This window comes from Argentina silus (assembly GCF_951799395.1).
Source record: "Argentina silus genome assembly, chromosome: 4".
Classification (NCBI taxonomy): Eukaryota; Metazoa; Chordata; class Actinopteri; order Argentiniformes; family Argentinidae; genus Argentina; species Argentina silus.
Window position 1 is genome coordinate 17,536,192 of NC_139658.1, and position 23,411 is coordinate 17,559,602.

Consider the following 23,411-nt stretch of genomic DNA (forward strand, 5'->3'; position numbering starts at 1 on the left):
CTCCTCTGTGCCCCCCACCTCTCTCTGTCTCTGTCTCTGTCTCTGTTTCTGTCTCTCTCTCTCTCTCTCTCTCTCTCTCTCTCACACACACACACACACACACACACACACACACACACACACACACACACACACACACACACACACACCACTCACTCCTCCCTACACACACGGGTTCCCGCAGCTGTCACCACTACGGCTACGGAAAGGGAGCAACTCCCCGCTATCTATATAACAATTTGCGCATTATTTTTTCGATCTAACTACAGAAGCTCTCCAAATGTGACTGGCGCGACGTTTATTTCACCCTCGCAGAGAATTTCGTATAGGCGTACAAAATCGCGTTTAAGGAAAATCGTGGAATGCTACCCTTCAAAAAAAATACATTTCGTTCAAGCAGCAGAAACAACTCCTCACATCAGCACCACAATGCGCGTTCACATCGAGGCTGTCATGTCACGTCGTGCACTGATGGCGCGCTCTGGCAAAGCCAAAGAGACCAAAATAGTGTCATGCGCAGCGCTCCCTGGTGGGATCAGATATAAATTATGGAACTGCCATGAAAATGGAAATAAAATAAAAACACGCATCCATCCACCTGTGATTAGCTGGCTTAGACACAACTTAGGTACAACATTGCTAGTTGTGCCCGGAAAAAACAAACGACACAAAAAAACAACTATTTAACAAATAGGTAACCTTCACACCACCAAGCTTCGTGGCCTGTGATAGTTTATATTCTACACACATTGACTGGATAGGCCTAGGTCATGTAAATGTCTCATCAACGTATGAAAAACACTTCATTTTATCTAGCCTAATTTATTTGCATGCAATCATTTTTCGTGAGCTTTTTGAACAATATCACCATTTGCATTTGAGAAATGAGAGCTGACATCGTTTCATAGTAGCCGATTTGTCACTTCAATTACTTTGTAACAAGTCTTTAAGATGACGTAATGCTTTTGGAAATTATCGCGGGCGCGGCCTCCATCCATCGCCAAAGCAACGAAGCAATCTGATTGGTCCAATGGCCGCTAGTAAAAGATTCCATCCAATCAGTTTCCTCCGCGATTACTCATTCTTGTTCGGCTAGGGTAAAAAAACTCTCGCGTTGTTCCACGCAACTACGTAAGGTCCTTACGTCAGTTCCATGATGGCTGAAGATCCTGGAGGAGCCTATTTCAATTTCTCCCTAATCTTTCTCTCATTCTCTTTACCTCTGCTTGTCATAGAGACATGGCAGGACACACAGCCTCGTTAAGCGGCCGTAGACCCTTGTTACCGTCATGCCCAAGAAAGGGAACCGAAAACGGCTGAAATTTCGGCCCGGGGATGTCTGCTCGGAGTCAGGTAGGTAGCCTTTATTGATCCGGCGGCCATCTAAACAGGCCGCTGTACGTGTATCGGTGCCATAATAGGTCTATGGTCTGTGTATCCAAGAGTAATAACAAAAGTAATCGTGGGTTTATAGCGACTTTCTACTTCCTAGTTTAATTGGATACTGTCAAAGGATACCTCTGCTGAATATTATTAGGCCTACTAGTGTATTCATTTTTGGGGAACAACCTGTTTGGGGCTTGAACCAGAGCCGGGACAAGCGCACATCTGTACATGTTATTTCTCTGTGGGTCTTGACAGAAGCAGTGTACTGCTCACATACAGCCAGGGAATGCATTCTAGTAGACTACAGAAAAGGATACGTGCTTTTGCACTTGGTGTATTTTCTTTGTGGTTTTGTGTTGCAGAAGTTAATGTAATACATTCTTATTTCTAAACGCTTTTCATAACAGTCAGAGATATATACATTACAGAAAAAAAGGAACTGCAAGTTATGGGATCTTGCCCTTCGTGTCCACCAGTATGTTTTGTGTTCATAAAAACCATGGTTAAACATGAAGTCATCCCCCATCTCCTTCCTCTTGCAGTGACGGTTGCTGATTTCGCCAATGCCGACCCAGCCGTTGTGAAGTCAGGAAGGGTGAAAAAGGCCGTTGCAAATGCAGTTGAAAAAGAAGGTAGCCATCAGAGCCTCAAAACGTCAACATGTCACGATCAGTACATACATACATACATGATACTTGGCTCATTCAGACAAATTCAACCACTCACCCCCCCACTGTCACCTTTCACCGGGGGGATGTTGCCATGGTGAACTGGTTCATAATCAACTCACCTGGGAATGGTGAATGGATTATACTGGTGTCAGTTGAACTAATGCCTGTTCTGTCTTTGCTTTACAGTGAAGTTGTTATGTGGACTGGAGGCCTCTCAAGGTCCCGTTCAGGAGGTGCTCACGTCTGCGGTGGGCGTCACTGGAGACGCACTAGAAAGCAGCGAGGACCTCGATCCTGAGGACGACGGAGAAAATGAGGCTAAAGGTGCCCGCAAAAAGAAAAACAAGAGAAGAAAAGGTACGCTTCACTTCTCGCACGAAATAATCATGCATCGTTTGTGTTGGATCCCCTATGCATTTGGAGTAAACCTGCAGCCCTTAGTCTGAAATGAATAGGATTGACTGGCACCAACAAGAGAGAGAGAGAGAGAGATATGTTGTGTGTTGTTTTCACAGAGTGCAGTCATGGGGGAGAGTACCCAGTGGATATCTGGCTGGTACTGGCCTCCTATATCCGGCCTGAGGACGTGTGCACGTTCGCTCTGATCTGCAGGAACGCCTGGACCGTCACCTGCACTGCTGCCTTCTGGACCAGGCTGTACAGGAGGTGGGTCACATGTCACGTTGGTCATCTTACCCTGGGTTAGACCCAGGGCGTACAATTTAGTTTTTTGTCTACCAGCCAAGGTGTCTGGTGGATGAGAAAATTCACCAGCCACATTATTATTATTATTATTATTATTTATTTATTTATTTTAAACCAACATTAAGGCAAAGATAACAAAAAATACATTAGCAGGACTCACAGAACAAACCTCCTGTAGTAGGCTTTAAGTATTGTGCCTATCCTTGTCAAAATACTCCCCCCCCCCCCCCATGTTTTCTATCTCGTGCTGTCACGCGTAGTTGAATTTTACTGTTATGCTTTATTTTAGATTGTAACCAGATACGTTGTTGTAACTAAGAAAGTTGGTAGATTCCGGGGGTTCGTTTCAACGTCAGGAGAAGCGTGAGTGAGATGTGCAGCAGTTACAGTCAGCTGTGTGTCACTAATGTTGAATCAACGGTGACTGTCATTGTGGATCGCACCGGTTTCGTTGTTAAATTGAAGCATAGTATTCGCGACACTTTGTTGGCTACCCGCCAAAGTGACTGGTAAGATTAATTTTTTTGTCCTGGTTAAACCCCTCATGAGCCCAATCCTCCTTTCTCCTTCAGTTCCTCCCCACCCACTCCTTCAGTTGCTCTTTCTACTGTTTCAGTTCCACTCTATGAGGTTGAGGGAACGTGCAGAGGTAATGTGGGTGACTGCTGTTTGAAGGGGGGGAGTTAATGAGGTGGAGGGTATATTGCTGGGAACAGTGGGGGGCACAGTTGGGGAGTCTAGAGAACATGGGCATTCACAGGGCAAGAGCTGAGACCATAACATTGCTAACTCCACTCCACGTTGGGAGTAGTTGAATGACCTTTGATATGGAGGCTTTGACTCATTCAGGTCTCGCTGGAGTGGAATAGAAGTGATGGGAGTGTCTAATGGAAATAGGAGAACTATATAAATATAGTAAACAAAAACACAACAAAGTTCCTATGCTCATCTTTTATCCCTCCCTTTCCCTCTCCCACAGACACTACAATCTGGATGCCGTCCTGCCCTTCCGGCTCCAGCCAGACTCCATAGCCAGGAAGCACTGTCTGCGGGCTCGCGTGATTCGCTCCCTCTTCCACCTGTACGAGCCATTCAGCTCGCGCATCTCCCAAAGCCCCACCCTGCCAGAGTCCACGCCTACCACCCTGCTCAACTCAAAGGTAAAACCGAGAGGATCACACAAGGTGACATAACATAGCAGGTAGATGTTGATTTCAGAAGCTGATCTTAGGTCAGTTTGATTGCGAGTGGGTTAATCTAAACCTAGGTTTGAGGGTAGGGGACACCCTGATCTCCATGTGTGTACACAGATCCTTAGATGTGTCTTGTCCTGTCTTTCTTTCTGCAGTGTCTGCTGTTCTGGGTCAATAAGGTGGTCGGGACTCGTCCTGAGCCCATGTGGGAATTCAATTTCAAGTTCTTAAAGCAGGTAAGTGTTCTCTGACGGACACGAGTGAAGCAGCTCCAGTATGCACTCTGTCTTATGAACGCTCGTTTGTCTACCAACGTCAATGAAATGAGAGCTCGTGTGTGTGTGTGTGTGTGTGTGTGTGTGTGTGTGTGTGTGTGTGTGTGTCCGTCCATTTATTCTCTCTCCCTTCTCTCCCCCCTGTAGGCAGTGCGGTGTAAGAATGGCACTGCTCAGGTCATGCGTATGGCCAGGAAGTACGAGGAGGTCCATACGAACCCAGACTCTGACTGCTACCTGCTTCAGGTCACCACACTCAACTATATCTTCACCTCTGTCGCCATGGGGATGACCCTCAACCTGGTCAGTACACTACTCTGGGTTTGACCATGAATCAACCCTAATTTACTTTCACTCACGAGTTCATTTCTACCCACAGACATCCCAACACAAGCTCACTCTATGGGCTATAACAGCAAATGATTACAAGACTGAACTTATTTTCGGCTCCAGGTTGTGTGCATCTTGATGTTCCCTCTCCCGTCCTAACCCTGTGCTCTGTCTGTGTCTGTCCCTCCGCAGTTCACCATCAACGTCAGCACAGACATGCGCCACCACCGTGTGCGCCTGATGTTCCAGGACTCACCCCTCCAGCCAGGGAGGAGAAGGGGGGAGCAGGGGGGGACACAGGTGGTGCTGGACCCTGTACACAGTGTGAAACTCATGGACTGGTGGCATCCGCAGTACCCCTCCTCCCCCTACACCTAGAACCCTCTCTGCACCCACCTCACCCTACACCTAGAACCACCCCCCCCCCTCTACCTCCACAGTACTCCACCTCTCTCTACACCTAGAACCTCCCTACCTCCACAGTACTCCAGCTCTCCCTACACCTAGAACCCCCCTACCTACACCTAGAACCCCCCCTACCTCCACAGTACTCCAGCTCTCCCTACACCTAGAACCCCCCTACCTACACCTAGAACCCCCCCTACCTCCACAGTACTCCACCTCTCCATACACCTAGAACCCCCCCTACCTCCACAGTACTTCACCTCTCCCTACACCTAGAACCCCCCCCTACTTCCACAGTACTCCACCTCTCCCTACACCTAGAACCCCCCTACCTACACCTAGAACCCCCCCTACCTCCACAGTACTCCACCTCTCCATACACCTAGAACCCCCCCTACCTCCACAGTACTCCACCTCTCCCTACACCTAGAACCCCCCCCTACCTCCACAGTACTCCACCTCACTTCCTGCTGTCCCCCTACACCAAGAACCCTGCACAGTCACGCTACACCTAGAACCCTATGCAGTGCCCCACTTTCCCCCCAAGAGACCTCTATACCTTGAACAGGATGGATACAGAGACTATTTTGTTCCCCTCTGCGTTTTTTCCCTTCTGTAATTGCTAAATCTTATTATAATTTATTTTTATGAGAGACATGTTAAAATTAACTTTCTCTTTTTTAACTTTGAGAGGGCTTAAAGGTGAAGCAATGTGAAACAGTAGCATGTGCTACTGTACATTTTCTAATAGCTGCAAATAGTGCATATCCTTGTCAACAAACAAAATGTAAAATAGGTACGTAAAGGCGAGAGCTCGACCTTACCACGTTTTAGGAAGTGCTTTGTTTGGACCAAAACACCGCTCTTCACTGGTCATTCTTTATCATATGTTGTCATTCCCTGATTGCTACTGATTTATCATGGCCATTTAGCACCATTTTAAAGAGGAACTGAAACGAAAAAACAACAACTGTTCAAAGCGGTCTGTGTAGCATCGGTTGTAGTCATATACATCAATTGTAGCCCCAAAATTGACAACAAAATGTAAAAACAATAACTTCGGACAGAAGCCAAGTATTTTTTGTGTTTTAAATCGAGTCTGTCCGAGAACAGAGCGGAGAGTTGTGACGCCCCCTTCCTCTGACGAATTTTAAGGTTGGGCTTTTGATGGTACATCAAACCAAACAAATCTCGTTCTCAGTTCAAATAAGAAGGAAAATACACTTAGGTACACCTTGCTAGTACTGGGTTGGACCCCTTTTGTAGCCCATCTGCTTCAAGGTTCGACGTGTTGTGCGTTCAGAGATGGTCTTTTGCATACCTTGGTTGTAACGAGTGGTTATTTGAGTTACTGTTGCCTTTCTATCATCTCGAACCAGTCTGGCCATTCTCCTCTGACCTCTAGCATCAACAAGTTGTTTTTCGCCCAGAGAACTGCCGCTCACTGGATATTTTCTCTTTTTCTGACCATTCTCTGTAAACCCTAGAGATGGTTGTGCGTGAAAATCCCAGTAGATCAGCAGTTTCTGAAATACTCAGACCAGCCCGTCTGGCACCAACAACCATGCCACGTTCAAAGTAACTTAAATCACCTTTCTTCCCCATTCTGATGCTCGGTTTGAACTTCAGCGGGTCATCTTGACCATGTCTACATGCCTAAATGCATTGAGTTGCTGCCATGTGATTGGCTGATTAGATATTTGCGTTACCGAGCAGTTGAACAGGTGTACCTAAAAAAGTGGCCATTGAGTGTAATCTGTAAAGCTCCAATCTACATACTGGACCTTTAAGATGACCCAGATATGTTTTATTCCTTTTAATTCCCTTTAGTGATCACATTTTAGTTTGTTTCTAATATATATTATTATTATTATTATTATTATTATTATTATTATTATTATTATTTTTAATCAGAATAGGCTCCTAAACACGTTGATTGCTGTGATAACACAGCTCTGATTGGCGGGGTCAAAGGATATGATTGACCTCTTACACGATCTGCTCCAAGAGTTTGATTTGATGCTTCTGATCATTGTTTCTATTCTATTTTTGTAACCCAGCTGTCCTGGTTGTCCTCTGTGTTCTCACCAAGGCAGACGTGAAAGCCCTGTAGTCATATCTGGGACACGTTATTAAAGTGTGAACCTGCTTGTCTGTCTCTGTGTTAGACAAAGACAAGAGGACAGTGTGGATACTGGGTTTATGAAGGCAAGGACGACCAGTCATACATGTACAGAATGATCAGTAGAAACATGCCAAATCATGCATGCTTTGTTCATAATGTATAATTGGGGGTTCGGCTTAGGAGGGGTGTTGAAGAGATGAACATGTAATGCCTGTTGGAAACTTTAATGCAGTGACAATATGTTTTGGTATGTATGCATTTGGACTCAATCCAAATGCATTAGAGTGCATTTAGTGTTTGACTTTACGTCATCATTTTGCGAATGAAAAGCAAGGGTGTTGTCTTTAAGACACCAGAATAAGACCTGAAGCATCTTTTTGTAAATACATGTATGGTGGATTGACTGTAAAAGATGTGTGTGTTTGGCTGTGACAGCCGTCATTCAGGTTTGTCCCCCTTATAACCCCTGTGGATGTTTGTCTGTTTGTCTGTCTGTCTGTCTCTGTCTGTCTGTGAGCTGACAGACCAACTGCACTGAAATACAACTGGAAACAACCCCCCAAACTGTCTGTCTCCTGTTTTTCTTTATCGGAAATGCTATTGCCTTCTTTCTTTTCACTTCACATACGGTGATATATAATTAGATACAATTTATTGATTGATTTTTGATACAGTTGGTTGGTAGGCACTAGACAGTAGACTACTGTCTTACTAACCCCTGCTAAAACCCACATACATGCAAGTGCATCACATAGAATGTAGCACAGTGCATAACTTTGACAATGGTGCCCTCCTGTGGTTAATTGAAGAATAAACTCGTCAGGCGATTGAAAGGCGCAGATATTTATATTTCTCAGATATGGTTTTCTCAGATGGTTTATTCATGTAGACAATGTAATAATGTTTCTTAGAAATGTTGATGCATCATGACTGTAGCTTGTTGAGGTGTTGTCAAAGTACAGGGTCAAAAATTACAGATGGCCGAAAACAAACAAGTTAGCCTAAACAATTCCAGGATTGTAATGTTGGTGTATGTTGGCTGGGGCCTGGTTGTGAGTGTGTGAGAGGGCAATGTGTGTGAATATTAAAGCCACACTCTGGAATTTCTGTATACCATCAGTGGGTCACCAGCAAATGTTAACAATAGAGCAAATGCATCCCATTACATTCACATGCAAATAGGGCCACTTGATTTCTATGGCGTTTTGTAAACCCTAGTGCTCAAGGAATAACATACCATTGAGCAGCATTACTTTTTTTCACAGGTTATTTCTGGTTTAATCACACACACATTTTCTAAATCTCGGATTAATCCCCAATCTGGAAAGGTAAGGATTCAAATCTAGTTGAGCTGTCTTGAGCCATCCCCTATTACAGTAAGATGTAGGGCTAGGTATAAACAGACCCTTATTTAGAAGTCATGTTCATCCCAAAGGGGATATTTGAAGATATTACAGGCTGTGGCTTTAAAGGCAGTCATGGAGCAACCTTGTAAAGTACTGTATGCACTGACAGTCAACGGGCATCACGTCACTGCCCGAAAATACCCTAGACTTATAGGACTACGTTCCCCACAATGCCTTCCGCGATTTGTGGTGGCCGTAGCTGTCACAAGTGCGCACAGGTGACCGCGGACGCTCCGACAACATCGTGACGAGCAGAACAAAAACAATCAGCCACTGGAGTGTCAGTGGAGTGTATCTAGTAGCTGTGTTAGTCAAAATATAACAACACATAAAGACGCTTCTTTCGCGTAGTTTTTGAAGAGAAAATTAGGGCCCATTGCCGAAACGTGTTGGTATTATTAGAGCGCATAGGAGGACTGGTCGCGTCGTTTCCCGAACCTGACTCCAACTTCGTTCTGTCTGACCTTCAGAGCGGGTAAGTGATATTCTAGAGCTGAACTTCTGCTGCGAACTCCAAAAGCGATCCTCATATGGGCCACCGCTGGAAAACGCACTGAAATGTGCATTATAGAGTTTATTGAAGCATTGTGCGCACTGGACGTTTACAGAAATTAGGTTTCATTATCATCTGGAAGGATGAAAGTCATTTAGCGTGAGCGCATATTGGCTGCAGAAGAATAAATGCATAATGGATATTTATAAGAACAAATCCCTTTATACGCCTAACTTACTTTAACCGAGATAGCCCTATAGACACATGACTGTATTTATTCGATGAATAGATGCTAGCCTGTACGTTCATGTCAATTCAAAAGTTATGGGTCTTTGGAAAAACTTTTACGCGTCTTAATATGCTTAATATTAGTGCTTGTTTGTGGGCTTCGCACAGTATATTACTGTCAAATGCAATGCGACCTCAGATGCCTTTTTGCCATTTATGAGCGACCACTTGATTAAGAAGTTGGTGCGCAGTGTAGAACAGAGAAGGCAGTATCAGTAACGACACTCTAGCCGTGGTATGCTGCTATGTATTCCGTGTTTGTGATACTCTTATGTAACGAGAACGTTGCTGGAAAGCCCTGCGCGCGGGGACCAAACAGAACCGAGAGAGCGCACCGCGCAGTCAAGCCCCCGAGCAATGGCCGCTCGCGCTCCCCTCCCCTGTACCGCGCAAGCCCTCTGCTGTATTTACATACTGTGTGTGTGTGTGTGTGTGTGTGTTTATATATAACGTGTGTGTGTTTTTAAACGGGTTCAGTGCTGTTCTCCTTACATATATATGACACCGTTGTGTTTGCTTTTACTCGAATACGCGCGTCTGACACTTCTAGCAGCAGTCTGAGGCAGCGTGAGATGATAATGATGATGATGATGAAGATCTTTCAGCACTGCTGCTCCCAATCTAATGAGGCTGTTAAAGTTAGTAGGCCTACGATGAATGTTGATTACTTCTATGTGAATACCTTTGAATACTTCATTAGGTTTTTTGTGATAGTTTTGAATACCAAATGACATGATGAAGTGTCAGAATGCTTTGTCATATCTCTCTCTCAGCAGTCTTATGAGATACAAATGACCCATGTTTAAACGCAGTGGGTCACATCATAACTCTGGATGTGTATATGACTCACAATAACACACATGACATTTGACCTTTTAGCTTAACTCCTGACCTCTCACTTGTCCATCTGATCAGTCACACCATGTAGAGCGGACAAGAGGGTTCAAAGATCAAATCAGTAGGTGGGGTCAACTGGTTGTGTGTCACACTAACCATGATTACGGCACAATGCCAGACTTCTGTTTTGGAGGAAATCTTTCTCACCTCACCCTGACTCATCTACTTTCATTATTTGTACATTTCCCAGAAATGTCCCAAAGACATTTGTATGACTTGAAAGCCAATTATTCAGAGCCTAGCCTATTTATTCATATCCATGACCTTCAACATACAGGCAGTGCACAACCAAGCACGTTTCAGGCTGAGATTTCCAGTGCAAAAGCAATCTTATAGGGTCTTCATAGCAGCCCAAAATGATGAATTAGTCACCGTGTGCAGTTATGATATAAGTGATATGGATGTGCTCATATGAGACCCAGCATAGGGAAGGTTCAACAGTGGCAGTTTGAGCCTGTTGAGTGGGACCTGTAGAGATATGGATGGACAACATGCTGCAGACCTGCTCCCTACCGATAGATCAATAGGAAATCACTACTAGAGGAATGTGGATGGATGGACGGTGGCTGTGAAGTGATGCTTCCCCAAGGCCTGTACGGGCTCTGCCTGCTGCAATCCCCAACATCTCCAGTGCGACTTGGTGCAAATAACACTGGCTAGCTGCTGCTGGTCAGGACTGGTGACGCAGGAGAGTACGCCCGACACTTTGGAGAGTAGAGAACAATAGAATAGAATAGAAAACCTAATCGCCAATCACCACACTCTGCTTCACATTGCACTCTCAGCGATATGGTTTCTCATTTGTGGGGGTTTTATGTGATGAATTACCTTTCCTGAGTCCTGAAAACCCAGGGCTAATACACAGGCTTTAGCTCAGTGGGCTAACATGCACTTCAGAGGTGTGACGTTCAGGTTTGTCCGTGATGGGTTCTAGGTCGCCTTATCCTTGGAGAGTAGAGGTGCAGGTTAATCCAGTCTGCTGGAAGGTGAGGCTGTGAAAGATCAGACAGAGATATGTTGCTGAAGACACAGACACTTGTCTCCCTTTTCTATACTGTGTGATCTCTGCTACTGATAAAGAAAACACAGTTTATCATAGTGGGCCTCTCTCTCTCTCTCTCTGTCCCTCTCTCTCTCTCTCTCTCTCTCTCTCTCTCTCTCTCTGTCCCTCTCTCTCTCTCTCTCTCTCCAGTTGGAGCACACATACGTCACACACACACATATTTACACAGGTGACAAGTCTCTCTCTCTCTCTCTCTCTCACACACACACACACACACACACACACATACATACACACACGCTGCAATCACAGCAGTGGCATGCTCCTCTCTCATTTTGAACGTTGACAGGTTCAGCTGAGGGTCAGAGGGTACATGTGGAGGCCATGTTTGTTTTGATGCTTGTTTATTTAGATCAGATACAGACTGACAGAACAGAAATACATGGTAAGAGGGTTAGAGGCAAGGCTCAGGCCAGCACACTTAGAGGCTTTGTATGCACACACACACACACACTTGCACACACGCACGCACAAACACACACACACCTAAACCTAAATACTGTTCGTAGACTGTGTTGCTGTGGGCATGTTTACATGCAGCATGTAGGACTGAGTGGTTTCTTTCCATTACGTGTGTGTTCACTCCCAGTGTGTGTTTGTTAGTTGAACATCAGCCATCGGAGGTTAATTCTAAATTTCCATTCTCCTGGCGAGACACAAAGCAAGCCTCAGTGTGTGTGTGTGTGTGTGTGTGGGTGCGGGTGTGAGAGAGAGAGAGAATGGGTATGTTGTAGGTCATGAATTAGGAGCATGTAGGCCCATTTCAATACGGACTACAACCAGAGGAGACATCATTACTTGCCCAATTTTCTGTAATATTGTTAGAAATGTATTAAATTACTGGCTCCTATCTGTGGATTGGCATCTTCACATGATTGAGTTATGAGACCTTTGAACTAAATCCATGACCCGTAATCCTGGTATTTGTGTCTCCGGTCAGCTTGTTGTTCATACTTTTAGTCAGATTTCCAAGTTTATGCCATTGCAAACGTGTTATATCTCGAAGTCTGGGGGGCCATATCTGTCATGTCTGAAACTCTGCTTGAACAGTCTCTGGGCCGTTCTGTAGCTGGGGCCTTTTTCCCCTTTCTGTAAATATGCAACCTGATCTAGTTTCACCTCTCCACCCCACTCCTTTTTGTCTCTGTCTTGGCCCCCTGACACACACACAACACACAACACACAAGACACACACACACACACACACACACACACACACACACACACACACACACACACACACACACACACACACACACAGAGCTGATGGTGCGTAGAGAGAGAAAGAGAGCAGTGGGGTGAGTGGAGAGTGAGACAGATGTGTGTGGGGGACTCAGTAGGGCAGCAAGTTCACACAGCGAGAGGGGTCGGGGGTCACAGAGGTTACTGTCAGCAAGGTGAGAGGTTACTGTCAGATATGTAGACCACTGGTGAAGACAGGCTGATCAGGCACTTTTCCAAAACACGTACAGCTGCAGTGAACCAAACACTGGAACTCTGTTTGAACCCACAGAGCTACACTGTAGACAGGGCCAGGCGCTTTTGGACATAGTTTGATTACAACTCGTTTTCTAGATAGTTTCAGAAATCTTAACACTTTGCTGGTAATGTCGGTAGCACCTGTTTACTGTTTGGTACGTTGTGTGTGTGTGTGTGTGTGTGTGTGTGTGTGTGTGTGTGTGTGTGTGTTGTGTGTGTGTGGCAGCTGTGACACAGAACCTGATGGTCTTGTTCCAGTGCACACGAAAGCGTCGTATCCGGTTTGCTGTGAATGTGTGTCAGTCATATCTTCAGCCTCATTGGAGTCCTCGTGGTACGTAGGTAGCTGTGACAGGGTTCATTTACTTTATGTAAACAGAGGCAGACACACACACACACACAGACACACACACAGACACAAACAGACACGCACACACACACATTGGCTTGGGTCATTGCCTAATCCGCAGCAGGTGTGTGTGCAAACACAGCTTCATCCGTATGCCATATGTTTCTAGCTTTGAAAACAAAAACTCCAGGCAGACATGTGATTGGTGACAGAGTGACACATGATGTGATCAGCGGTGGGATTGGGCGGGGAGTTTGAGGCATGTGCTGGATGTGTGATACGACTTCCTTATCCTAGCCCCGTCCCCTAGGCTCCCTCTTCCTCTTTCGAGTGTGAGAGTTTTTTGGTGATGGACTGCTCATCTACTGAAGCATCTCACGCCTACGTCTTCAGGCGCCAGTTGGCCAGGTTTAAAGGGATAGTCCACCACCAAAACTGAAGTTTGTTCACACACATTTTCACACACCCAGGGAGTGGACGAAATCGAGATGGTTAACTTGGTGGTGGCCATTTTACTTGTTCATCTGAGTCTGCAGATTTCTCCTCATGCTGACAATCAACCCAACACATGGTGTGGAATATCTACTCAGCTACAATAAAGAGCACCTTTGGAGGCATGAAGAATGAAGACACCTTAGAAACTCCTGATTCTGGGATGAATCATCACAACAGCTGCATGCTGAGAAGAGAGAGCAAGCAAGAGCATATTCTTGGAAATCGGAAATACAAACAACTCTCTCTCTCTCTCTCTCTCTCTCAGCCTGTTATATGAGGGTGCACTCAGTAGACTAGACATAAAGACAAGACCTCTTCTGTTTCCACCTGTGATTAGTGTGCCAGAGGGATTTTTCAGGTGCTTCAATTTTTCTGATATCAGTAACTTAGTGCTGATAGGAGGTACTTTAATCAGTCCTTCCCCTTCTAGTAGAAAGCAGTTCCTAAGCACTCTCCTCTCTCTAAGCTCAGTCTCAGCAGAACACTTATCTTTCAGGATTAGTAACGCTGGAAATCACAGCTATTTTAATACCACCGTATACGATACGGCTACGCTGTATTGATATTTTCATTAGATAGAATAATCTCTTCCTCTTCTCCCACAGTGAGTTATTCATAGTCAGTGACATATTTGCAGTGTGATGATATGGTATTTATCTCGGCCTAATTGTTCTGTGTGTGTGTGTGTGTATGTGTGTATGTGTGTATGAGCAGCATTCCTGTCTGGGTGTTGTTAGAAATGAAAAAACTCCCTCCATGTTTGGTCAAAGTAAAGGGGTTGATTTGCTGAATTGGCATTTCTGTTTTAGAGCAGTTACACTTCTGTTATAAATGTCATCATTATTAGCACCCTGAGACATGGCGCACATACACACACACACACACACACATACACGCACACACACCCCTATTTTATCTTGCTGACTAACTTCCCAAAGCACCTCAACCTCTCCTCTCCCTTGTCCCTCCCTCCCTCCCTCCTCACTCCCCCGCCCCTTCTCTCTCCATCTCTCTCCCCCTCTCTGAGTGTACATGCCAGCTAGGCCAAAGGCAGACATAGTTGTTCTACTTCAGCAGCACCCTACCAGTCCCCTCTGGCCTGGAGAAAGGGAGAAAAAGAGAGTGATAGTAGGATAGGGAGAGAGAGAGTGAAAGAGAATGAGAGAGAATGAGAGGGAGGTGGAATTTGCAGCGAAAGGCCGGCATTCTGTGCGTGACGTCAGTGAGAGTGTGTGAGAGTGTGAGAGTGTGAGAGTGTGAGAGTGTGTGTGTGCGTGTACGTGTGCGTGTGTGTGCGTATGAGTATGTGTGAGCGCTCAGAGCACCCCAATGTTCCTAATCTCCCGACTCATCTCCCAAACGCCTGTCATTCCAACTCACCCTGCATACCGATTCTCACCCATGCAAAAAGAAATGCTGTGTGGCTGGTTAGCACACACACACACACACACACACACACACAAACACACCTCGACATAGATTTGGTCAAACCGATGTAGCACTAAAATCCACGTCTTTATTGTCCACTCAATATAGCAACGCAGCAATGTTATGATGGCACATTGATGCATCCACGTGAACACCACAAATGGTACACCCAGTATGGCCGCTCCTGGACCATATATCCACATAGAGCGTTGCATTGAATCGGAATGTTGATTCTTCTCACTCTAATTGCTGCCCTCTCACGGGTCCCTCTTATTGACAACGGTGCTTCTTCCATCAGCCCAGTGTGGAAGAAGAGACAGACCCCCCCCCCCCCCCCCCCCCCCCCAGGCCTTAAACAGATCCATACGGCTCTGCTCCTGTGTTTTAGCACTCTTCTGACTGTCCCAGCTGCACTCACCCAACCAGCCCTGTACCGCTGCAGTGACAGCCTCTATCACCATCTCCACTGCACTGTTTACAGCTAGTAACAGTCAGCTCCATCACAGGGCCCTTTATCTGGAACAGAACCCAATGGGGATCTATTCACCTTGTTTTGGGGTTGTTTGGTTGTCATTGGTCATGCGTAACCCAAACATTTGTGCAACCATAGTAACTAAGAATGCCCAGAGGGAGTGGGAGATAGAAAACTGAAAACGCCAGTGCAAAGTCCTTGTGTGTGTTTGTGTGTGTTTGTGTATGTTTGTGTGTGTGTGTGTGTGTGTGTGTTTGGCTCCTTCCTCCCCTCTCCATAGGCCATTGTCAAGGAGTACAAGGCTCTCTTGGTCAGAGAGTTCCCCTCCTACACGGGAGCACAGGGATTGGCCAATGGCAAAAGGCATGCAGCCTCCCTAGCCAATGCGCTCGCAGCCTGCCTCAGCCGTGCTCCTGGACCAAAATAACACAGTAAATACAGGACAGTCTCTATCAGTGCTGTTAGAGCCGGCCCAGTGTGTGTATGCTGTGTATGCAAACAAGGGCTGCTTGTTAGCAGGGATGACTGTGAAAACCATGCTTCTCAGGCTCCCAATGACTATATGTGTGGGTTTAATTAGTGGCTCTGCCTGTTAATGCTGATGTCTCTGTCCAAACCCAGTGACTTGGGGTGAAGGATGGGGGTTACACTGAGAGAGGGAGAGGGAAAGGGATAGATTGCATGGATAGTGAGTGTTGGGAGTTAGAGAGAGGGTTTGGATGGATGGTGAGGGTTAGAGAGAGGGTTTGGATGGATGGTGAGGGTTAGAGAGAGGGTTTGGATGGATGGTGAGGGTTAGGGAGAGGGTTTGGATGGATGGTGAGGGTTAGAGAGAGGGTTTGGATGGATGGTGGGAGTTAGAGAGAGGGTTTGGATGGATGGTGGGAGTTAGAGAGAGGGTTTGGATGGATGGTGGGAGTTAGGGAGTGTTGACAGTGGTGGTTAGAGAGGAAAGCCTCGGCAGAGCGGTGAGAGAGGGGATACGACACAAACGGTGGGTATGCTGACCCTTTAAAGAACAACACGCTTTCCACTAACAAAAGCTAAACAAAACAACAAGACTCAGTGAGTCCTGTGCGTGTGCGTGTGCGCGCGTGTGTGTGTGGCACCCAGGGTCAGACCCTGATTGATTCGTCAAAGGCTGCGCTCCCTGAAAACTCACTGACCGATCAATACTCCTGACACACACACCACCGTGTCCCCAAGAGACATAGAGAGAGGTTTCAACCAATAAGCATTATGATGCTCTTTGAACAGTGTGGTTGTGTAACTACCGTCCCCTAGGTGTGTGGCGCTATTGAGGTCATGACCTCACAGACCAGATTTGTGATGATTCAATGAGGAAGTCTAGGGTTAGATTTGGGTCAGAGCTAGGGTTAGTTAGAGCTAGCCAGGGCTAGAGCTAGGGCTGGAGCTAGGGTTAGTTAGAGCTAGCCAGGGCTAGAGCTAGGGCTGGAGCTAGGGTTAGTTAGAGCTAGCCAGGGGTAGAGCTAGGGTTAGTTAGAGCTAACCAGGGCTAGAGCTAGGGTAGCTCGGCTGTAAGTAAACAACCTGCTCCAAGTAAAAAGGCTAACTGTCTGTCGCCACTGGCTGTGACCGTAACATCAGTCCAGATAATAGGAGTGTGTGTGGGTGAGTGAACCATTACGCAACTGCAGGTTCTGGTGAAACAAATTATCTCACACTTCCTGTTAAAACACTTCTCGGTGAAGGGGGGTTCTCCACTCAGATGCACCGCCTCGACAACAGGCCCAGAACCTCAAATGCACAGCACATCAGAGGGTTTAATAGAGACAGACAGCACGCACAGACAGCACGGCCAATCAGAAAGTGGTACCTTCCGCAGTGCCAGCGTCAGTACTCTAAGAAGGACGTCTGTGGTTGGGTCTCACTACCCCCGCCCCCCCCCCCCCCCCCCCCCCCTCCAAGCACTGTTCCCTTGCGGCCCTCGATGTTGCTTTAGTGGCCTCTGCGGTCTGTCAGGTAAACCACTTGTCAAATAACCTTGAGGAAGCACTGCTCCCATTTCCCCTAGGGCTGTGTGCAACCAAGGGACAGAGAGATGTTCATTCACGCTGCTACCTACCTACCCACTTTCACATTCACTAATCTCTAGGGAATGGGATAGGTGTAACCAATGTGGTGCAATATTGTATGAACCTATCCGGCTCCTTCAGATCTGTACTGAGGAAGTGAGTGGTAAGTAGGGGACGAGGCGATGGGACTGGACCACACAGTCACTCACACACCCCCATTAAACACAGTGCTTTAGATAGAGTGCAAGAACGCATTTTGGAACACAGCCAATGTGTCAACATAAGTCATGTCTTAGGGCACCGAATATGATGTCAGAAAGGAGCATTGTGGCACCACCAGATGGGGCTAAACTCTTTCCTGGAAAGACATGAGGAATCCTCCCTACCTGTGCGCGTGTGTGTGTGTGTGTGTGCGCGCGCGCGCGTGTGGGTTGTGTGGGTGTGTGTTAGTAAAGATTCATCCTTCCTTGAATTCTTGCAGCCAGATTTCTTTCGAATCCTAAGGAAATGCTTGCTGTTCTCATAGTCTGGGAAATCCCTGTGATTCAGCAGATTGTGGTGGGTGTCACCTGTTCCATTTTGTAGAAGATCACTTTTAGGAATTTTAGTTTCTGCCCCCGCACCCATTGTTTTGTACTGTCATCATTGCAGTGGCCTATAATAGGTTCTTACTCTAGCCAATGGAAACAAAACACACTTGTTGACTTCCAAACTCTCATGTTTTATTGTTACGACAGTAGTTGCTGACATGGTTGTGTCATGTAACAGACAGGAAACGAGGCTGGCTACTGTTCTGCTGATACCAACTGAAGATAGGCTACAACTGTAAACATGCCATTCCTGCTTGTCTTCAGGAGTGTGTGTAGGTGTGTTATCAGGGAGCCGTGTGTGTGTGTGTGTGAAAGGGTTTATGTGGGCAGAGGGCGTCAGGCTTTGACTCACACTCTGACACTGTTGACCACATCTGTGTCAGCTCACCCATCGGATAGAAATCTGCCCCCTCTCTTTGGGCAATCACGTCTGTGACAAATGTGTGTGTGTGTGTGTGTGTGTGTGTGTGTGTGTGTGTGTGTGTGTGTGTGTGTGTGTGTGAAGGGGGGACATCTGAGCTGCGGGGATCTGGACACTGAGTCCCCCTTGTTCCTCCCACAGACTGTGGCATTTGGGCTAATTTAGGGGAAGTGGAGGAGGAAGAGGAGAAGGAGGAGAAGGAGGAGGAGGAGGAATAGGAACTGTGATGGCGGTTCTGGGAGGAAGGGATAGTGACTAAGGCTGTCCCTGTGACTCCCTCTGAGTGGAGAGGTGTGGTGTCACGAGCAGATCAGAAACAAGAGTGTATAAGACACAGCCTCGGTCGGCACAGAGCTCTCTCTCTCTCTCTCTCTCTCTCTCTCTCTCTCTCTCTCTCTGAGTGTGTGTTTGTGTGTGTGTGTGTGTCTGTGTGTGTGTCTGTGTTTTGAGGTGTGGTAACCACGTGGAGGAGGAGAAGCGTCTTGGAGACAACATGTTCTGGTGAGGGTTGTTGGATTTGACATTGTCCCCGGTAAGCATTAGGGATCATCTGTGATCGTTCCCTACTGTTTTTCTGTTTCCCGTGGATACGCTACGCTACGACTTGGTCTGCTCTCTTCTCTTGGTGGTTTGGTGTCAAATCAGCGATTCACGACTGGAATTATAGACTCTGGGTCTAATCTGACACGGCGGAACGACATGGTGGTTTTTTAGTACAGGCTTTGTGTGGTGGGCTGGTGAGTACACTGCAGTATCATTCAATCTCAGATTACTTCTGTGTAATGGGTGGCTTGCCAAGCTACTAGGCACACAGTAATGACTCTATTGGGTGGTTTGGTTCGACATGTCCCCTGAATAATGACTATGAGCATGGTTTGAAACTGTTAGCATGGTTTTAAACTGTTAGCATGGTTGCCAGTGTGTTTGAATGACAGCCACAGAGCGGGTTGGCTAAGGTGGAAACCAGGCTGAGTAGGTTGCTTTCCTTGACCATGGAGGAGTAGGTCAACGGCCCCACAATGTGGGCTCATGTGGGGCCGTTGCATTAAGCAGGATTATGATTGACCTGAGTAATTTAAAGGCAATGTATTTCCATTACCTACGGCTTTTTAGTCTCTCACCTACACACGACCAGAGTTTGAATGTATTTCAGCATTCTAGTTCTATTATTCATTATTCATCTCTCCTATGCATTTTAAGATAGTATTGTACATTCCAGAGGTTGGAAGCAGTGGAGAGGTAATGTAACGTGGATGAGGCCTGGCTCTCTTCCTGGATTCTGTGAGGAGGAAGTTGCCTCACTGAGAGAGTTGTGAAATCTCATTTTAGAGGAAGAGAAGGGAGTTGTGTTGTGGTTATTTTTGATGATGTGAGTCCTAGAACCGATTTCCTTTTGTTGTTATGGTTTGAAGCGTGTCTGTTCCCTTGGACTGATGGTGAATGTTTTCACAAAAGATGCGTCCTAATAGTCTTCAAAGTGTCCTACCCATTGTCTCCCATTGTTACTGACGTTAAAGCACCGGACAGGTGAGACCTAATTCCTTCCAGGTCCTTCCTTCTCCTCTACAGCGCTTTCATGTATCGAATGTTCGAAGGAAGCCACTTTAGCCACTTTAGCCACTTCAGACCTGTGAGAAGTAGGACCATAGGCAGCACGGGGCAGGGGCGGGGAGGGGGAGGGGAATTGAGTGTGTGTGTGGGGGGGGGGGCGGGGGGGTGCAGAGTTATGTTTTCGTGGGGTATTTTTAGAGTTCTGTTGACTCGGATGTAACTGAAATGGATAAGATACGGTTTGTATTTGTTATTGTGGGTGTCATTCCCATTAACATGGACTTCAAAACGCTGCTCATATTTTATGAGCAACTTCTAAGAAATCGCACCCTGAGGGATATCAGTGGTTGTGATGAATGATGTAGAGAATTATTAAGCAATGTCGACCTCCCCAGCCCACACACACACACACCCACCCACACACACACACACACACACACACACACACACACAGGCTGTCCATCCATCAATTGTCTTTCCAGTGGAAAAATCGTCTCTATATGACACAGAATGTGTTCAAATGTCAAGTAACACATGCTGCTACAGTTGCTACAGTTTGTATTCACACCTTTGAAGTAGTAGTAATAGTAGTAGTAATATACAACCGTAGCACTATTGCCTCTGCCATTATATCTTGTTCTGTCGGTGCAGTGTGTCTAATAGAGCCCCCTCTCTCTCTCTGTCTCTCTCTCTCTCTCTCTCTCTGTTTACAGCCCACCCTTGGGGTGTCCAGAGATGTAGAGAGGGTTGCGAAGAGGAGCTCACCTTCATCTCTCTCACCACTTTCTTCACAAAGAGGTACTGTGTGTGTATATGTGTGTGTGTGTGTGTGTGTGTGTTAGCGTTAGGGTTTTAAGAGAGAGTTAGCGAGAGAGAAACCAGCACTGAGGTTCACCTGGGTTCACCTGCTCACAACCTTTCATAACCCAACTCAACCCCTGTCTCGTGTCCTGCAGGGGAGTGATTAATGTAACACCACTGATCTGACATGGACCGTATTGGTGAAAGCGTCATGGTGATGAACTCGCTTTCACTTATCCAATCACTCACAGGTCTGGGCTTACTGATGCGCGGCAACAGTAAGATGTTGGGAACCCCTTTTACTCTCTCCCGTTTTCCCCTCTGTGGACATGTGTGGTAGAGTCCTCTCCTCTGTGGACATGTGTGGTAGAGTCCTCTCCTCTGTGGACATGTGTGGTAGAGTCCTCTCCTCTGTGGACATGTGTGGTAGAGTCCTCTCCTCTGTGGACATGTGTGGTAGAGTCCTCTCCTCTGTGGACATGTGTGGTAGAGTCCTCTCCTCTGTAGGAGGGTCGTTCACAGACTTGCCCACACTTCGATCAGACTGTGCTAGGTGTGTATCTGTTAATATGTATGTACTGTGTGTGTGTGTAGTAGGTTTAATGAGTGTTTTATCTCTATCAAGTGTTTTTTTATCATTGCAATTCATTGCAATAGCAACTATTGGTATTGTTAGTCCACCGAATATCAGTTTGTTCTCTTGTCTGTCTGTCTGTCTGTCTGTCTGTCTGTCTCTCTGTCTGTAGTTAGGAGCAGGGCTGTCCGTCTGTCTCTCTGTCTATAGGGCCATAGTTTGGTGTGTTGTCACCAGATGCAGCTGTTTGTGTGTGTGAGACCATAGAGGAAGGAACTGTGTCGCTGTAAAGGCAGGCAGGCAACTCTTACAGTTACCATGCCAACACTGACACATGACCCCACAGATCCCTCAGACACTAGACCCCTCTCTCTGGGTGTATGTCTGCCGGGAGTGTGTGTGTGTGTGTGTGTGTGTGTGTGTGTGTGTGTGTGTGCGTGTGCGTGCGTGCGTGCGCGCGCATGTTGTCGGTACTTGCTGTGTAACAGGACACTAGAACTGGCCAGAAGAGCTTTGTGTTCTGAGAGGTGTCCCACATGAGCCCATGCACGAGACGCAGAGCGGCACTACACACACACACACACACACACACACACTCAGACCAGGGTTTAGGGGAACAGGGTGTTCCGGAAAAGGGGAACAGAGAGTGAACAGGGTTATTTTAGTCTTTAGACCGAGCTAGCAGACGTCTCACTGCGGAAGAGGGTGTCTGTGTGTGTGTGTGTGTGTGTGTGTGTTTGTGTGTGTGTGTTTGTGTGTGTGTGTTTGTGTGTGGGGTGGAGGAGGGAAGAAGGGTGTGCCAGTGCCTCCTCAGTATCAGTGTCCACTAACCCCCTCCACACCCCTCCTGTCTCAGACGATGACGCTGCACAACACACAACACACACACACACACACACAACACACAGCACCGAACAACAACAGCAACACACACAGCAGAGAACACAACGTAACACACACAGTGCTGCCGGCAGTAGAACAGGTGTCATAGCCATGACACGTCAGTCACTTTTGATGCATGAACACAGGATAGGTTGAAGTTGACGATCACATTTCGCATCATGGAATGGCACTCAGCATATCAAATCATATCACTGTGTGTGTGTGTGTGTGTCTGTGTGTGTGTCTGTGTGTGTGTCTCTGTGTGTGTGTCTCTGTGTGTGTGTCTGTGTGTGTGTCTGTGTGTGTGTGTGTGTGTGAGATACTGTTGAAGAGATGTGCAGGCGTCGGTGTCCTTCTAGCATCTATATATTCTCCCATTCCTCCCGTAGCGTTGCTGTGTCCCTGGCATGGAAATAGCCCTCTGCCTTTTGATTCGCTGGCACACACTAACCACAATCCAGTAAAGCACGTCCCTTAATTTAGCTGCCCGGTATATGGCGTGCATGTGTGAATGTGTGAGGGTGTAGGTAGGTGTCTGTGTGTGTGTGTGTCTGTGTGTCTGTGTGTGTGTGTGTGTGTGTGTGTGTCTTCACTGTCCACGTCCCATATTTAGCAGCCCTGGTCAACAGTTATAAGGAGCTAGCGACATTGCACAGCTAGCTCTATAAATACACTCCCACAAATTAACACCCTGCCGCTGAACACTGATACAACGTCCTCACACTGCCCTCTGTTTGTGTTTGTGTTGTGTGTGTGTGTCTGTGTGTGTGTGTATGTGTATGTGTGTGTGTTGCGTGCGTGCATGTGTTGCGTGTGTGCGTATAAGTATCTGCATGGATATAAGTGTGTATAGCTGTCTGTGTGTATGGGTCATTTTTGCATCTGTATCGGTTTGTAGTGTATGTGTATCTGTGTGTCTGACTAATCTGTAGGACAATTCAGTGTTAACCCCTGACCCTGCCCTCCTCCTCTCAGTCCACGCCCACTCCCTGACAGGCTTTGATGTTGAGCCTCTGTGACATCACAGCATCGGGCACACAATGGCGACTCTATGCTCCCATCGCGTCACAGATGCCAGCTCAGCCCAGTGGATGCC

The 23,411-nt window shown here is 46.7% G+C and overlaps 2 protein-coding genes across 4 annotated transcripts in view; both read left to right on the top strand.

The window, feature by feature from the left end:
- The first annotated feature begins 1,166 nt into the window (after positions 1 to 1,166).
- tmem183a (transmembrane protein 183A) lies at positions 1,167 to 5,242 on the top strand. Its single transcript, XM_083667851.1, has 8 exons — positions 1,167 to 1,353; positions 1,929 to 2,018; positions 2,244 to 2,414; positions 2,573 to 2,723; positions 3,742 to 3,922; positions 4,111 to 4,191; positions 4,378 to 4,533; positions 4,753 to 5,242. Exons 1-8 carry the CDS (start codon positions 1,290 to 1,292, stop codon positions 4,936 to 4,938), a joined length of 1,080 nt encoding a protein of 359 aa, XP_083523977.1. The 5' UTR covers positions 1,167 to 1,289; the 3' UTR covers positions 4,939 to 5,242.
- Positions 5,243 to 8,771: 3,529 nt separating this feature from the next.
- The window catches only part of tfeb (transcription factor EB), a 32,565-nt gene continuing 17,925 nt past the window's right edge, over positions 8,772 to 23,411 (top strand). The window contains exons 1-2 of one of the 3 annotated variants that reach the window (XM_083668605.1): positions 8,772 to 8,971; positions 20,772 to 20,856. The gene's annotated coding sequence lies outside the window, so the exon portion shown is untranslated. Of the gene's footprint in view, positions 8,972 to 18,914; positions 19,040 to 20,771; positions 20,857 to 23,411 lie in introns of those variants that run through there. The other 2 variants (XM_083668606.1, XM_083668607.1) reach the window with 2 other exon arrangements.